We start from the raw sequence: 14810 nt of genomic DNA, 5'->3' as shown, positions 1-14810 counted from the left end.
GCACTGCACAAAACAAGTGGAATAAGTTGCGTAGATATAAAGAGCAAAGTATGTAAATAAGATACACATCTACTCCATTCTCATCATCAATTGAATTTTACCACACTCTCTCCTCACACAATTGCTCCGCTCTACAATCTCCCCATCAAAAGCCCACCACCACCGCTCGAAAACCACCTGTCCAACCTCCCACGCCTCTGGGGCAAATGGATCCCCTCCTCGGACTTTGATTCCCTCTCCACTAACATCTTCCATATCATAGACAAACCGAAGAAGACCAATAGGATCCTGCGCAGACTTTGGCCGCATTTCCGGCGGGAGATGGAACACCTGGATGAGTTTATCCCGGGTACTCGGCCAGGGAAGGAGATCCAGAATGGGATGATGAGGGATGAGTCGCTGCGAGGTGGTCGGTTGAAGATGACGGGGAACTTCGATGACATCGTCGGTTTCTGCGGGGTTGGATGCTGTTGAGGATGGCGATGAGGAGCCGGACAACAAAGATGGTGGCGAGGAGATCGCCTGGCTCTCCGGCCCTTGGTAGAATGGGCTTGTGGCCGTGAGGTCCCACAGTATGCCGGCAATATTCAACCGCTGCGCTACCTTCATAGCCGCATTGAGAAGTGTGAGAGAGGGGATCTCCAGCAGATGATCATCTGGGAAGGAGAATGTCGACGACTGGAAAGTTTGCAGCCGGTCAGAGAGACTGCAATTATCTCCAGGGTTGTTGGTGCTCTGAGTGGACTGAAATGAGGGCAGCAGATCCGGTAAGAAAGCTGCTGGTGAAAAGCAGGAGAATGGATCCTCCACGGCAGACAACGACATTGTGGGAATTTCCTGAGAAGGAAGTAAAGGCGATAGTGGAGCCTGCGGAAATAAGAGAAATTGGCTTGGAGAAAGTGCGTCTGGCATAAGATCCATGCTTTGATCAATGAGCTGCGGCATAATCTGGGAGGGGACATCCCAAGGACTATCGCTGTTGAATGAGATATCCCTCACTGCTTGTGAGGCACCGACTTCAGCCGGATCCGAGATTGTTCTAGTTTCAACAGCTGCTTTCAAAGCCAGCGAAGCATCCGCGGCTTGGGGTTGCCGGTCTGATCCAGAGCGACTCCCCGCTCGAGCCTGCAGAGCCTGCCATTGCTGTCTCTTTCTCTCCCCTGCAAAAGTCAGCAGCAATTCAGCGATAGGTTCTCACTACATACGGTATCTTCTTTGAGCTAGCACGCCCAGGACACGTTTTCGCTCCGCCGGATCCTCGGTGATGTCCGGTACTCCGGGAACATCTCGCTTACGCTTGTTTGGCATCTTATCGACCAATCAAGAGAGCGAAATTCTCAGAGAAGAGTAGATTGGAGTTTGTGACAGAGATGTGAGAGAAGAAGTCTGCGAGATGAGGCCACACAAGGACACAAAGACTGAGCGGGGAATCATAACGTTATGGTTATGGACACGCACTTGGTTGTGATCTCCTGTTGACCACAGCAGGAAAATGCTGGTAGAGTGCGTGGAAATAGCTACGAACACGAGAATCATTTATGGCTCTGACCGTGATTGGACGATGCAATAGGAATTTACAGACACCCCGTATCCGTTCGGGCCAAGCTGCACGTTATGTTATTTGCCGTTATGAGGTGCTGCATGTTATTGCCGTTATGAGGTTATAGTCTCGACAAATGGCTATATAAGGCCGATGAGTTCGAGATGTAGGGATATCAGGACATCATCAAGCCCATCTTGGAAAGTCAAAACGTTTATACACACTGTCCCTTGAAGACTACAATTATCAATGTCTCAGAACAATTACTCCATCCATTCGATTGCCGCGGCATACGCCGTTGGTCTGTTCCCTCACGGCTATTACTATGTCAAGATGATGGCCAATGCCAAGGAACATGCCACAAACATTGTGTATGCTTAACTACCTTTTTCAAATACGAAAGCAGCTGATAAAATGATACAGACCACGGGAGAACCTGTCCAATCTCAAAGGCCGCCTCCCAGCCCAGATCTGGCAGCAACTCGCCAAAGCCCGAGGAGCACATCTGAATGCGATGGAAGGATTGCCTCTTTTCGCTGCTGCAATGGTAAGAAGGGCATTCCTTCAAGCAATAGTGTCAAACTAACGCATATAAAACAGCTCGCTGGAAACCTGGCCAAACTTCCCTCGAGCGATTTGAACACGCTTTCGTTGGAGTATATCGGCGCTCGGCTCTTGTATACGGCTCTGTACATGGGAGCCAAGTCTGAGGCTATCAGCTATTTGCGTACGGGTGTGTGGGCATGGAGCGTATCAATCCCGATCTGGGGATTGATCCAGGCAGGACAGGTCCTGAACAAGGCTGAGTGATGATGATGATGGGACGCTGCTTGATGTACCATCAGTTGCCTTTTGTATTTTCCAGAAATTAGATAATATATGTCGATTTGTCAATAATATGTTTCGGAAGAAAGCAGTCTTCGAGAATGACGAGATCACTCCATAGAGTTAGCGGCCCAGATGCACTCGTTCACAAGCACCAGTCATTGATCTTGTCACAAGGGTAATCGGTCCCAGCTCCGGTCGATTCTCCGCTGCCTTTATAGCGAAGTTGTTGACCCATGACACTAAGGCAAGGCCTTCTGCGTTATTTTCCGGATCTTGGCAATCAATTATGTCCATACATAAAACGAAGAAAAATGTGAATTGGTGGAGTAACAGAACACTGCTGGTGTGTAAGCAGGACTCAGATACCCCAAGGAGCATAGGTGACATACCTGATACCCCAGAAAGACCGCACCGTCGAAGAATCCGTGAGAGATTGAAAAACTTTCAAAGACTTCCTGGAGAGATCCACCGTGTGCCGTGGAAAGTGGTAACTGTCCCGGTTGCATTTCTTGGCCTGTGAGAGCATGATAATGACCCTGTAGCTTGCGAACAGAATGTCTGCACAGAACCAGGTGTCGATAAGATTTTTGGAGTTGCTCATGAGCTCCTCCTGTACTGCGTAAGCTGAAATGGACTATATCCACAATACCGAACAGACATGGCGACTTACAACGTTCCAGTCAGCCAAGATTGCCTCCACTTCGGTGATGAGATCGTCCAGCCAACTATCGTATGTAGCTGCATTCTGGTCGGACTCAGCTTTCACCCAGTCCAAGTATTTCAGGACAACTAATGTCAGACGCATCGATGCCAGGAAATGTATTTGAATAAAGTGCGTCGACGCATCATCAACGCCAGTGATCGAGGGGTCAGGAAGATTGACGACCCATGACCCTTCAGGGAGCAGCGCCGGTTTACCAAATGAAATTTGAAAAAGGCAGTCGGTCCGAAGCAGGTGCCAAAATTCGAATCGCATTCGATTTCGCTCTACCTCATTCCTATGTTGGGAGGACTCCTGCGGTGGACAGATATGACCGTCAGGCCCTTTAGGGACCCCGTCAAGGGAGAAATATCCAAGAGCCCTAGCAATGCTGCAGGCGTGACCAAAGATCTTCCACGAGAGCTCACTATTGCAGCCTTCCAGCGTCACCGATATCTGTTAAGAATCGTCAGCAAGTGAAGCTCACAAAAAGGTCCCGAGCCTATAATCACCATCAGAAAAGCGGCAAACAGGTCCTCTGCGGTATTCCTTATCTGATCCAACCAGCCGTCCACCAATTCAATGCTTGTCCGGTAAATCGATTGTACGATGCCGCCCCTTTGCACAGCGTTATCTGGATCCATCAAAATCCCTTGAAGAAGCACACTGTAATAAATGAGTGTTGACGTAGCATCCAAGCTGACGTGGCGTATCTCCAGTAAGTCAGGGAAGCTTAAGAGAAAGCTCTTCTCCAAAGGAATCCGAAAACCCTCAAATTGATACGACTCATAGTACACTGCAGGATCGATTAGAGAGCGGACTGCCAATTAGTGGTAGATGGTAACGGACAATTTACCCATTTTTTTGCTTGTTCCTTTGGAATTTGTGGGGGAACCGACACGCCTTTTTCTTGTTTGTGCTCTAGGCGTGAGATCTCCGACATTGCAGCCTCTATCGCGTTGATGCAAGCTTCGTTTTGGAAAACCTGGGAGTGGACATGTTGTAGGAGACAGAAAACGTTGGACGTAAGCAGCAACTTGTCTTTGTCATCCTTTATACCATTCAATATGCTCTGCACGACGTCTTTTGCACCAGGGATAAGCGACTGGCCTTCGTCCATCTGGTCGGGGCCTAGTGACGACCTTGAGTCATTCATGTCCGAGTCGCCCGAGGAAACGGACATTGAACGAGACACATCTATGGTCTCTGCATCTTGAGCAATCTTGCAATGATTTTCCAGACGTTCTAGACGCCCGAGTATTTCCCGAAGGATCTGTTTGTCATGGAGGCCACTGATACATGTAAGGTTGTGGTGTAAAGGCCTTGGATATATGGAGCATGGACCAACCGTCTATTTCTGGATCGTGCTTTTCGCGGCAAATATGTACATTGCGCACCGACAGCTTCGCATCTGTCGCATCGAGGCTCAACTCTACTGCATCGGATCTAGCTGCAGGTCAATATGAGTTGCTGCACGGGAATAATTGAGATCGGCACCTTCTTGGCCTGACAACGAGTGCACTAGAACATCTTTAGCAGAAATAAGCCTAGCCAGAATCACAGATTACATACAGACATGCGCTTGGGTGGGTTTTCCGAAGGCATCGCTGTTCCAGACCATCAGGAGGTTGAAGGAGGTAAGAAAGAGAGCGGGGAATTTGCAGAGTCCGAAAGCCCGGCGGCACATGATATTAGTGCCTCAGGTGCCCGGATTTCCAGCAATCCCCGAATGTCCGGCCCCATAGAGCGTCGTTTTAAGCTCATTATTACTATTACTATCCCCACTTCCATGCAACTGCCTTGTCATATAGGGAATTTGTTGGGCTTATTTTTCAGCTAACCGTGCTATTAGAGGGCAGTTTTCTTCACCACCCCTTCCCCTCCATATAACCGTGATGCTGCCTAGAACGCCAAGTCTTTCCCTCTTGGGTAACTCGTATTCACCTGCTTTCGATTTGTTGACGACTGATCTATTATTTAATGACATCCTCATCCCGAGTCATCTATATTTTTTCAATGGCGTCTTGTCCGCCAGCCATTCCCACCGTGCTTCAAAATGAGTAGCTCCGAAGACATGCCTGCGGCAAGTTCGACGGAGAAACAAGCAGTGCCGGAAGAACAAGAAAAGAGCGAAGACAAAAATGATGGAAAGCCCACGCAGACTGCCTCGCTGGGTAACTATTTCGTACAAAGTGTCTCCCCGGATTGCTTGCGATGCGACTGACAAGACTGCAGAGAGCCCTTTCCTACGCAACCGGGAAAGATCGCCTTGTATTAGCCGTGGCTTTGACATCAGCTATTGCGTCCGGTGTGGTATGTTACAACAGAGCTGCATTGGAGAAGACGTAACCTAACTCATATCTTCGACCAGCCTTTACCCCTGATGAACATTGTGTTTGGGAATCTTGTTGGTGAATTCAATGGATACTTCATGCCCGGCACAACCGTCACCGAAGCGCAATTCAAAGCGTCCGTCAACAAACTGAGGTATGAAGGTCAAAGAGACTTGTTGTTCTTGTGCTGACTTCAGACAGTCTGTACATTGTGTACCTGTTCATAGCGAAATTCTGCCTGACATACTTCTCCATGGTAGGTGGGAACTTCACAGAGAACGATGGATATATACTCACCATCGCAGTTCTGCTTTCGCGTCACCGGTCTCCGAGTATCAGCTGTTATTCGACTGGAATACGTCCAGGCCCTCTTCTCCCAGCCGATTAGTAAAGTGGACCAAGTTTCGGTGGGCACAGTCACAAATACCATCACGACGCTGTCCAATACAATCCAGCAGAGTATATCGGACAAGCTAGCCATTCTTTTTCAATCAGTCGCCCTGTTACTCGCAGCGTTTATCATCGCGTTCAAGTATTCGTGGGCCTTGACTCTCGCCACAAGTTCTGCGCTGCTTTTCGTGGTCGTCGGCTGCAGTGTGACTCTACCGATCATGACAAAAATTCAGCAGAGGATTGACAAGGCGGATGAGAAGCATTCATCAATTGCGGCCGAAGTATTTGGGTCTATTCGGACCGTGGTTTCCCTCGGTGCCCAGGAAAGTCTTTCCAAAAGATATGCCAACTGGGTGGAAGAAGCACGGAAACGTGGAAATGGGCTGTCTTTCATCCTAGGCATCCACTTTGCTTTGGTGTTCTTTGCTCTGTACGCTAGCTTTTCCCTCGCCTTCTGGTTTGGTTTAAAGCTATACAGGGAGGGCCACATCAAGGAGATCAACACAGTCATCACGTAGGTATATCCCCTCGTCTTGATTACTCAGCTTGGCCACATTCTAATAAACCGATAGGGTGTTCTTCTCGGTCATGATCGTGGTAAGTGTATTAGGGAACATCGCATCGCCCCTGATTATCGTGTCCAAAGCTGCCAGCGCTGCGGGTTCATTCTTCGAGTTGATCGATTCTGAAAAGGTGGACGCCGGAGGCCTTCGCGAACCCGATGCCTCAGCCCACGTTGATATAATCTTTCAAGATGTGCGCTTCACATACCCTACCCGACCGGACGTACCTGTTCTCAAGGGACTAGATCTTCGATTCCGAACTGGGAAAACAACCGCATTGGTCGGTCCCTCTGGCTCGGGGAAAAGCACAATCGTTGCGCTGATAGAACGATGGTATCAGTTGGCGATGAGTCCGGAAGACCGCAACCAAGGAAGTATCTATGCTGGGCCGCATGATATCAACAGTCTGGACCTGAAGTGGTGGAGATCCCAGATCGGACTCGTCCAGCAGGAGCCTTTTCTTTTCAATGATACTATCTTCAACAATGTTGCATTTGGCCTTATCGGAACGAAGTGGGAGAAAGAGCCTGAAAGTGTGAAGAGAGAACTGATCGAGAAGGCCTGCAGAGAGGCTTTTGCTGAGGAGTTCATCAAGCGTTTACCAGAAGTATGTCGGTCCCATGGAATAATCAAGCATATCTGACTGTGACAGGGCTATGCAACTATTGTGGGGCAGAGTGGTATTAAATTGAGTGGCGGGCAACGACAGCGCCTTGCCATCGCTCGCAGCATCGTGAAAGAGCCCAAAATCTTGATATTGGACGAGGCGACGAGTGCCATCGACGTTCGCGGCGAGAAGATCGTACAGGCAGCCCTTGATAGGGTTTCCAGGAACCGCACAACCATCATGATTGCACATCGGCTCTCCACGATTCGACGAGCCGATCATATAGTTGTCATGAAAGGAGGCGTGAGTGTCGAGGAGGGAACACATGACGAGCTCCTCCAGCGAGAGGGTGGAGTATACCGCGACCTTGTCAACGCTCAGAGGCTTGAACTGTTGGCAGAAGATGACAGCCACACAGGCAACGCGATGCTCGATTTACAAGAAGAGGCCCAGTCTCCCACTATGTCTATTCAAGAGAAAGTGCATGATGAAGAGAACACCCAGGACAAAAACCGAGGGTTTATTAGGACTATCGGGCTGCTACTGTATGAACAACGTGCGCGGTGGCTGTTGTACTTGGCGGTCCTCATCAGCACAGCTGGGGCTGGAAGTAAGTCTAATCCTGAACGCTTTATGGGGTTTGAGCTAAGCATTCTTCGAAAATAGCGGCTTTTCCACTTCAGAGCTGGTTATTCGCAAAGCTCATCGAAGTGTTTCGGTTTACGGGCCAAAAGCTGGTTGATGCCGCCAATTTTTGGGCCTTGATGTTCTTTCTCCTCGCGCTCGCCGTTGGGGCTCTCTACTCTACGGTGGGATTCACTGCCAATTCTCTCTCAGTGGTAGGTACATATGTTCCCATCTGTGCTGCTCACGCTAATTTAAAAATAGAGGATATCCGAAGCTTGCCGAAAGGAGTATTTTCAGAACATCCTTGCGAAGCCTATACCATTTCATGATTTGAGCGAAAACGCTTCTGGCTCCATTGTTTCCCGACTCGCCACCGATCCAAAGCAGGTTCAAGAGCTTATCGGTCTCAATGGTGCATTCCCTCTCATTTCAACCTTTAGCATGATAGGTTGCATCGCAATTGCTTTTTCCTTTGGTTGGAAGCTAAGTCTGGTGACGGTATTTGCGGCCTTGCCATGCACATTCCTGGCTGCCTTTATGCGCATCAGATATGAACTGCAGTTTGAGTCGATGAATGCTGCGGTTTACGCAGGAAGTTCGCAATTTGCAGCGGAAGCCATCGATGCGTTTCGGACAGTTTCATCCTTGACGATGGAGGACGCCATCCTCGATCGATACACCCAACTCTTGCGGGAACAACAAAAGAAGGCTTTCCGGAAGGCGAGATACGCAACTCTGATCTTCGCTTTCTCAGATAGCGTGGAGTTGTGCGCAATGGCACTCACTTTCTGGTTCTTATTACTCCCTGATAGCTACAATAGAATGTTACTGATGGTTACAGGTATGGTGGGCAGCTTCTCGCCTCCAGGGAGTACCAACCGACCTCATTCTTCGTTATATTTATGGCGATCATCCAGGGCGGACAATCGGCCGGCCAGTTCTTCAGCTTCGCATCCAACTTTGCTCAAGCCGCTGCATCCGCGAACAGGATATTGAACTCGCGCCCGCAACCAGGGGAGCTCAGCGCCGCCAGCATCGAAAAGCAACAAGTCGTACGTAGCGGGGACCGGACCGGGGCTAGTGTCGAGTTCCGTGACGTTTCCTTTAGATACACTTCGCAAGATGTCCCTCTTTTCACCGGACTTAATGTCAGTATCCAGAGCGGACAGTTTGTCGCCTTTGTCGGACCATCTGGCTGCGGGAAAACCACCGTGATCTCACTCCTCGAGAGATTCTATAGTCCGACGCAGGGCACGATCATTTTCAACGGCGAAGACATCCGTACCCTTGAAATGACATCCTATCGCAGGGAACTATCGCTGGTCGCTCAGGAGCCACGCCTCTTCGAAGGCAGTATTCGCGAGAACATCACCCTCGGCCTCGACCAGTCCGAGTTCACCGAGGAGGAATTGATTCAAGCGTGCAAAGACGCAGAGATCCATGATTTCATCACATCGCTTCCAGAAGGCTACTCCACGGAGCTCGGCATCAAAGCACAGACATCGCTTAGCGGTGGCCAGCGTCAAAGACTCTGTATTGCGCGTGCATTGCTCCGGAAGCCGTCACTCCTGCTTCTGGACGAGGCAACCTCGAGCCTGGACTCGCAGTCAGAAAAGGTGGTGCAGGGTGCCATGGAACGTCTGGCCCGGAAGAGGAGCCTTACGATCGTTGCGGTTGCTCATCGACTGGCGACTATCCAGAAGGCGGATACTATCTTCGTTTTTGGGGCAAGCCATGCTGGCCAAGCGTCGCGGATCGTTGAACAGGGGACGCACCAGGAACTGCTTCGGGCTAAGGGGACGTATTGGCAGATGGTAAGTAGCTTCGACTTTTAACGTAAAGACTTACTAACTGTTGTGTGCGTAGTGTCAGGAGCATGCACTTGATAGGTGATCCCAATTCACACGCGTCTGGATACCTTAGCAGTATTTGAGGAATGACCACCTCGCTTTGTTCTATCCCTGGGAGCTTTTTATTGTAATATAGACTACCACTCGATTCCTGATATCAAACTGTGAACTCTGGTTTATACTCCATCAGACATCTAACCTCTCTCTATACTACCTTCTGCCAATGCTGCGACTCGTATTCAGCCAAGCTAGTGACCGGTCATCAAACTGATCATTAATCCTCATCCTCGTCCTCCCATCTGCCTCTTCACCTAGCACCCCATTGTTCCACACTACTCTTGCCAAACAGTGCTCGAGCTCGTGAGAAGATCAACATTTCCCAAATAGGGAATTGATATTGTCGCTATTCCCCCCAATCATGGACATTTTCGCCTGGCCTTGGTGTTAGCCTCCAAAACTGCTCCATAGGGCTCCGGAATAAGCATCACAAGATCCAATCCCATCTGGACGAACGAATTACTAGTCTCTCGATTGACTATGGGACTAGCGATACTACACCACTAAAATGTCACCTCATCGCCCACCGACAGTCAATATTAGGCTTTGCCTCCGTTGGAGTTTCAGACTATCTATCTTCTTCTGCCTAAGAGAAGGACCGGCCCTGGTTAAGGCAGTCAACAAAAGGTAATATTGAGTAGTTAAGCCTCTAATATAGAAAACTAACTATATCTCTTATACTATGGCCCTTGCGCTTATAGTTAAGTAGCAGGATCTTATAACTACTAATACCCTGCTTACACATGGCATCTACTATAACTTAAAAGGATTAGACACGGCTCTTCTACCTTGTCCCTTCTTTAGGGACCATAACTTTACTATTTTGAAGGAACTAGAAGCAGCACATTATACAACTGCCCTTGTCTGGGCTTCTACCCTTGCCACCATCTTCCAGGAAGTCTACAGTTTCTCTGAGAGTCAATCCAGCCTTATCTTCATAGTGCTGAGTAAGTCACCAATCCCAGCGCGCAGGTCAATCTAACCATAACGTAACTGCAGCAAGATAGACACATATTTGAATTGCTCAGTTTGTCAATGTCTCAGGCAGCACATGCAAGCAGACCTTTCTATTAATGGTCTCTGCAGTAGAAGACCTCTTCCTGATGAAATTGCAATCGATCCAGATAAGCAAAGCTCATTTCTTTCTGTACTCCATTACAGAATGCCGAAAAATGACGTTGAGCATAGGCTGTATCGCAAGTCCGGCGCGGTGATTACCACGCCATCTGGCTTTACGACCGAGACCAAGAATACTGTGACCACGCCGTGCGCCCTGGAGGCAATCCGCCGAGGCCACTTTCACCTTATAGTCGATAGAGCTCTGAGGCATAAACTGAGAGCGAGCCAATCATCCTAATCGGGACCGCCGTGCGCCCCGGCTGACACCACCGCCGCCCGCCCGAATACATCACTGCTGCCATGATACTGGCCAGAATCTTGCCCTGTCTGTTGTAGCACGTGAGGACATATGACTATAGACGACATTCCTCTTGGTGAGAAGGACGAAATCTATAAATTCAGTCATCTGTCCACGGTCAATCGCCCACAAACAACCTAGAGAGTCCAACATAGGCTACAGAAAACGAGAATTCAATCTTCTTACTTCTCAATCAATCAAATTATTCTCTTGCTATTTCTATCATGAAGCTTCTGGCTACTTTCCTTCTACTTGCTGCAGCTGTCTCTGCCTGCAGTGATCCTGCTTACAGGTGCAAGAATCCCCAGGGAACTAAATCAGCCGACTACTCCAAAACTGTGGAGATCTGCTCCGAAGTCGCTGATGGAGCCAAGATGTGCTATTGCTATGGCGCAGCTGAGGATTATTGCTACCTTGAAAATGCAGAAAAGGTGAAGAAGTTCATAGACTACTGCAAGAGAGAAGATCCATGGTACGCTGCGGCCTGTTAGACCACAGCAACAACTTTCCAGAGAACAAGGGTGAGTATTGGAGCGCTACTAGCTTATTGACATGCTGGCTAATTGCGTTGAACAGATACCAAAGCCATGTACCGTTGCTGCCTTTTGTGCAAATGCCATCGGATGCTCTATGGGCTTTTTCTGATACTGTTGCTACTTGTGTTTCGCTCCACTGAGGACTTCCCATTCCAGTGCTTGTTTCTCCCTGTATTTATGGATTTGTTTGAAGCTGGCAGTCTCTTCTCTGTGATTCAAAAGATGGAGCTGTCTGAACGACTGAGATGTCAGGCGAATTCGTGCTAAAAGGTTTCTTATGTAGGAGCAACCCCTGCCCGAGAATCATTCGAGGACCGAGCAGTAGGTTTCTATGTCTAGTTTGCTATTGTGGTAGTATATTATTGACTTAATGGACTTTCTTGGAATCCTGTCCGTTCCAGTACTACTCGTATCTATCCATGGTCTGGATGGAGATAAGTGACTATCTAGGTGATCTATATACCCCAGTATTCATAATCCAAATTGTCATAAAGTAGATCAGTATGCAAGTTCATCTCACAGATGGTAGCAGTGATCCATTGAATATAGGAAAGGTATAACGAGAGGGGAAGACCAAGCTGAATCATCCGAAATGGGTAACTAACTGAGCAGGGCTTGGAGTTCCAACCAGCGTCGCAGCCTGTAGATTATATCGCAGCAACTGTTGGGGCCATCATTTTCTGGCAAAAGCACCCAGTACCCTCATATGCATCATAATCCTCACGTCAAGCATCTTCAGCATTTGGGTTAGCCAAAGGCTCATTTTCTTCAAGATTGGCCGGGTTGAAAGTCTGCCAACAATTTAGCCAACACTTAAAGTGAGTTCCCTTGCGTACGGGATGTCCTACTCGAGCGAAAAGTAACAGGCCGGTTTCAAGTGCAGTTGGTGATATCCCTCGATTAGAAATATCGTATCTCGGCAGCAAAGCAGACAATACAAGTTCCAGCTCGAGCACTCAGCGGGCCCTGCCCGCTACACTAAGAATCAAATATTGAAGCTATTCAAACAGCAAAAAAAATCTTTTTTTGACTGGATATCTTGCAGCTTGCTAGCCAAGGCCACTAATATCTTGCCTAGAAGAGATAATACCCTTTGCTTAAAGGCTAGTCTGATCATAATTGTCCTTGCCTGTTTAGCCCTCCTAATATTTAGTAGTTAACTACCACCTTCTAGCTTAATAATCTCCTGGATACAGCATATAAGATGTTTAATCCACTCCTGAATATACTCCTATGAAGCTTATCTCGTGCCTTTATCCAGGCCTTCTTCCCTGTCTTCTTATTATAGGGCCCTCTTAAGAAGTTATATACTATTTAAGCTAGGGCTAGGCTGGCTTAAATAGTATGTAGATTAGGAGAGCTTCTAGGACCCAGAGAAACTAGAAATACACTTAGAGTATATTTAATCTATAATATCTTTAACGGGCACAGGAACTTTTGAAAAGAATTGTATCACTGTCATATTTCATCGTGTTGTATCCATACCTGGTACTTGGTCCATACTTGCTTCTGTATTTTCTCCAATGCAGAACGAGCTGCTCCAATGGCAGCAAGCCCAGAATCATGCACTGTCCCTCCGATGATATCGATATGGTCACCAAGAGCTTGCTGGACTGCCTTCTTGGCCAGGTGACCATCGCGACCGGCAGTCAAAATAACCAGCTTATCAATCCTTTGTGGGATTCCGTCGTCCTTGTGCGTCTCATCCATGTGGTATTCTATTGCCGTCAGTGTGACCCTACGTAGTCATCTTGATGGACCACCGGAGGGAAAGAAGCCAACCTCTTAATGCGGTCAAATGAGCTGCGATGTTGTCCGCCAGGCTATCCACGTAAGGGTTCTCGACCAGTTCAATATCCTTCCACGTAAGGAAGGCCTTGACCTCCTCAAACTCCTGATACCCCCAGCCGCTTAAATCAAGCGGCCACTCATCTTGATGTCTGTCATGTTCGCTGGGCTCCTTCGTCCCGATGCCATCTGCGTAGTTTCGCATCATCAAACGAGCCTGCTTCACCCGCTCCCAAAGATCACTCTCCCGCGCTCCCAGGGAGATCTGAAACCTCAGTGCTTCAGAGCCCTTGACCAAACGACTGGTCAAATGTCGATCAATGGACTCAGTGCCCCATTGATCCATAGGAAGATATCCCTCTCTGATACCGGCGCGCCTGTCGGTATTATACGTTCGTGAATCCAGGTAGAACTCCCCCAGGTCCAGGACCAGGTATCGTATGTCGGGATTGTCCATCTGCGTCTCCTGGGTTTGATTGAACGCGGCGAGGATTGTCCGAGCTTCCAGTCCGCGGGAGAGACTGATTTCGGCTTCCCAGCACGCTGTCCATACGAGATCGGTGAGAGTGCTGTTGAAAAACTGCGGGATAGCGACTATCGCGGATTCAATGTCGATGTCGTGGTTATTCAGTGCTTGGGCTTTGAGCTCAGTAAGAACGGAAACGAACTCCGTCTTGATGTCGTCAAATGTTAGAGTTGCTGACGGGGAAGAGGAGTAGTTGACTCCGAGAAATGTCATCATAGCGTGGAATGTGGTCTTTATGACTCCAGACGCTGCTTGAAAAACGTCCGAGCCGGTGATGCTTTGTTGAACAGATAGTGGCACCAGATCATGAATCCTAGAGACAGCCAGTTTTACCCCGCCGCCACGGCCTTGGTAATCCATGAAATCAGTCCAGCTCTCTCACCATACATGGCGGCTACATTGTTCTGTTCGTAGGCTTCCTGACGAAGGTGACGCATGGAGATGCCATACGTGTCATTCCGTCTGGGGTAACCTTGGCAATGATGGAGACATTATCAGATGCATGCGCATATGCGGCAGTTCTACCATCAGTAAGATACTGGCGATATGGGATGTGGGGCAGGCAGTACTGACATGATCTCAGGGCCGAAATCGATTCCAATCGGTTGGACCTCTCCACTGGCTATTGCTGGGAGTATAAAATAACAGGCAAGCGCCAGGAGGGCGGCCAACCTCCTTTGGAGGAACTGCATGTATGCGTTGTCGATGCTCCCTTCTTCAGTGATTTTGCAAAGGGCCTTCCTCAGTAATATAATAGTCTTATAAAAGGCCAAGAGCTGCCAAGTTGATAAACCCCAAAGTTGGTCTGAAACATGACCAATAAACCCTGCCACAAGTCCTAAGCTAAGCAATAAAGGGCTAGGCGCGCTCTATTAAAAGCATCTGAGATTGTTCATGAATCAGAATCCACTTCGGATTTCCTGTCAACAAACAGAGTATAACTACGCGCAACTGATGCAAACCAAGCCACGAGTAGGAATAAGCTTCATAGTTCAGAAAGGACATTTATCATCTACATACAACATTCAGAGACGAACTACACACC

General features: G+C 48.5%; 6 protein-coding genes across 6 annotated transcripts; 3 read left to right on the top strand and 3 right to left on the bottom strand.

Annotated features, from left to right (window-relative positions):
* Nucleotides 1–69: 69 nt before the first annotated feature.
* On the bottom strand, nucleotides 70–1362 carry P174DRAFT_396066 (uncharacterized protein; the record flags this gene model as incomplete). The annotated part of the gene is made up of 2 exons (XM_024823720.1): nucleotides 1206–1362; nucleotides 70–1160 (listed from the first exon to the last, which is right to left on the bottom strand). Exons 1-2 carry the CDS (start codon nucleotides 1306–1308, stop codon nucleotides 70–72), a joined length of 1194 nt encoding a protein of 397 aa, XP_024679085.1. The 5' UTR covers nucleotides 1309–1362.
* Nucleotides 1363–1789: 427 nt separating this feature from the next.
* Nucleotides 1790–2350, top strand: P174DRAFT_377710 (MAPEG family protein; the record flags this gene model as incomplete). The annotated part of the gene is made up of 3 exons (XM_024822774.1): nucleotides 1790–1911; nucleotides 1964–2087; nucleotides 2141–2350. 3 exons carry the CDS (start codon nucleotides 1790–1792, stop codon nucleotides 2348–2350), a joined length of 456 nt encoding a protein of 151 aa, XP_024679084.1.
* Nucleotides 2351–2488: 138 nt separating this feature from the next.
* On the bottom strand, nucleotides 2489–4516 carry P174DRAFT_396063 (transcription factor domain-containing protein; the record flags this gene model as incomplete). The annotated part of the gene is made up of 6 exons (XM_024823719.1): nucleotides 4417–4516; nucleotides 3918–4360; nucleotides 3581–3864; nucleotides 3039–3524; nucleotides 2758–2978; nucleotides 2489–2705 (listed from the first exon to the last, which is right to left on the bottom strand). Exons 2-6 carry the CDS (start codon nucleotides 4249–4251, stop codon nucleotides 2489–2491), a joined length of 1542 nt encoding a protein of 513 aa, XP_024679083.1. The 5' UTR covers nucleotides 4252–4360; nucleotides 4417–4516.
* A 608-nt stretch (nucleotides 4517–5124) lies between these two features.
* On the top strand, nucleotides 5125–9484 carry P174DRAFT_424657 (ABC transporter ATP-binding protein; the record flags this gene model as incomplete). The annotated part of the gene is made up of 11 exons (XM_024825216.1): nucleotides 5125–5253; nucleotides 5304–5381; nucleotides 5440–5555; nucleotides 5603–5657; nucleotides 5707–6308; nucleotides 6367–6964; nucleotides 7010–7574; nucleotides 7631–7803; nucleotides 7853–8382; nucleotides 8433–9405; nucleotides 9458–9484. The coding sequence occupies 11 exons, from the start codon at nucleotides 5125–5127 to the stop codon at nucleotides 9482–9484; spliced, it is 3846 nt and encodes a 1281-aa protein (XP_024679082.1).
* Nucleotides 9485–11066: 1582 nt separating this feature from the next.
* P174DRAFT_445383 (uncharacterized protein) lies at nucleotides 11067–11649 on the top strand. Its single transcript, XM_024828329.1, has 2 exons — nucleotides 11067–11436; nucleotides 11492–11649. The coding sequence occupies exon 1, from the start codon at nucleotides 11140–11142 to the stop codon at nucleotides 11404–11406; it is 267 nt and encodes an 88-aa protein (XP_024679081.1). The 5' UTR covers nucleotides 11067–11139; the 3' UTR covers nucleotides 11407–11436; nucleotides 11492–11649.
* Nucleotides 11650–12855: 1206 nt separating this feature from the next.
* P174DRAFT_445382 (uncharacterized protein) lies at nucleotides 12856–14462 on the bottom strand. The gene is made up of 4 exons (XM_024828328.1): nucleotides 14339–14462; nucleotides 14099–14227; nucleotides 13234–14078; nucleotides 12856–13169 (listed from the first exon to the last, which is right to left on the bottom strand). The coding sequence occupies exons 1-4, from the start codon at nucleotides 14455–14457 to the stop codon at nucleotides 12910–12912; spliced, it is 1353 nt and encodes a 450-aa protein (XP_024679080.1). The 5' UTR covers nucleotides 14458–14462; the 3' UTR covers nucleotides 12856–12909.
* Between the last annotated feature and the right edge of the window lie 348 nt (nucleotides 14463–14810).

This window comes from Aspergillus novofumigatus, assembly GCF_002847465.1.
Source record: "Aspergillus novofumigatus IBT 16806 chromosome Unknown P174scaffold_8, whole genome shotgun sequence".
Taxonomy (NCBI): domain Eukaryota; kingdom Fungi; phylum Ascomycota; class Eurotiomycetes; order Eurotiales; family Aspergillaceae; genus Aspergillus; species Aspergillus novofumigatus.
The sequence above is the reverse complement of the archived record's forward strand: the minus strand, read 5'-3'. Positions and strand labels throughout refer to the sequence as shown.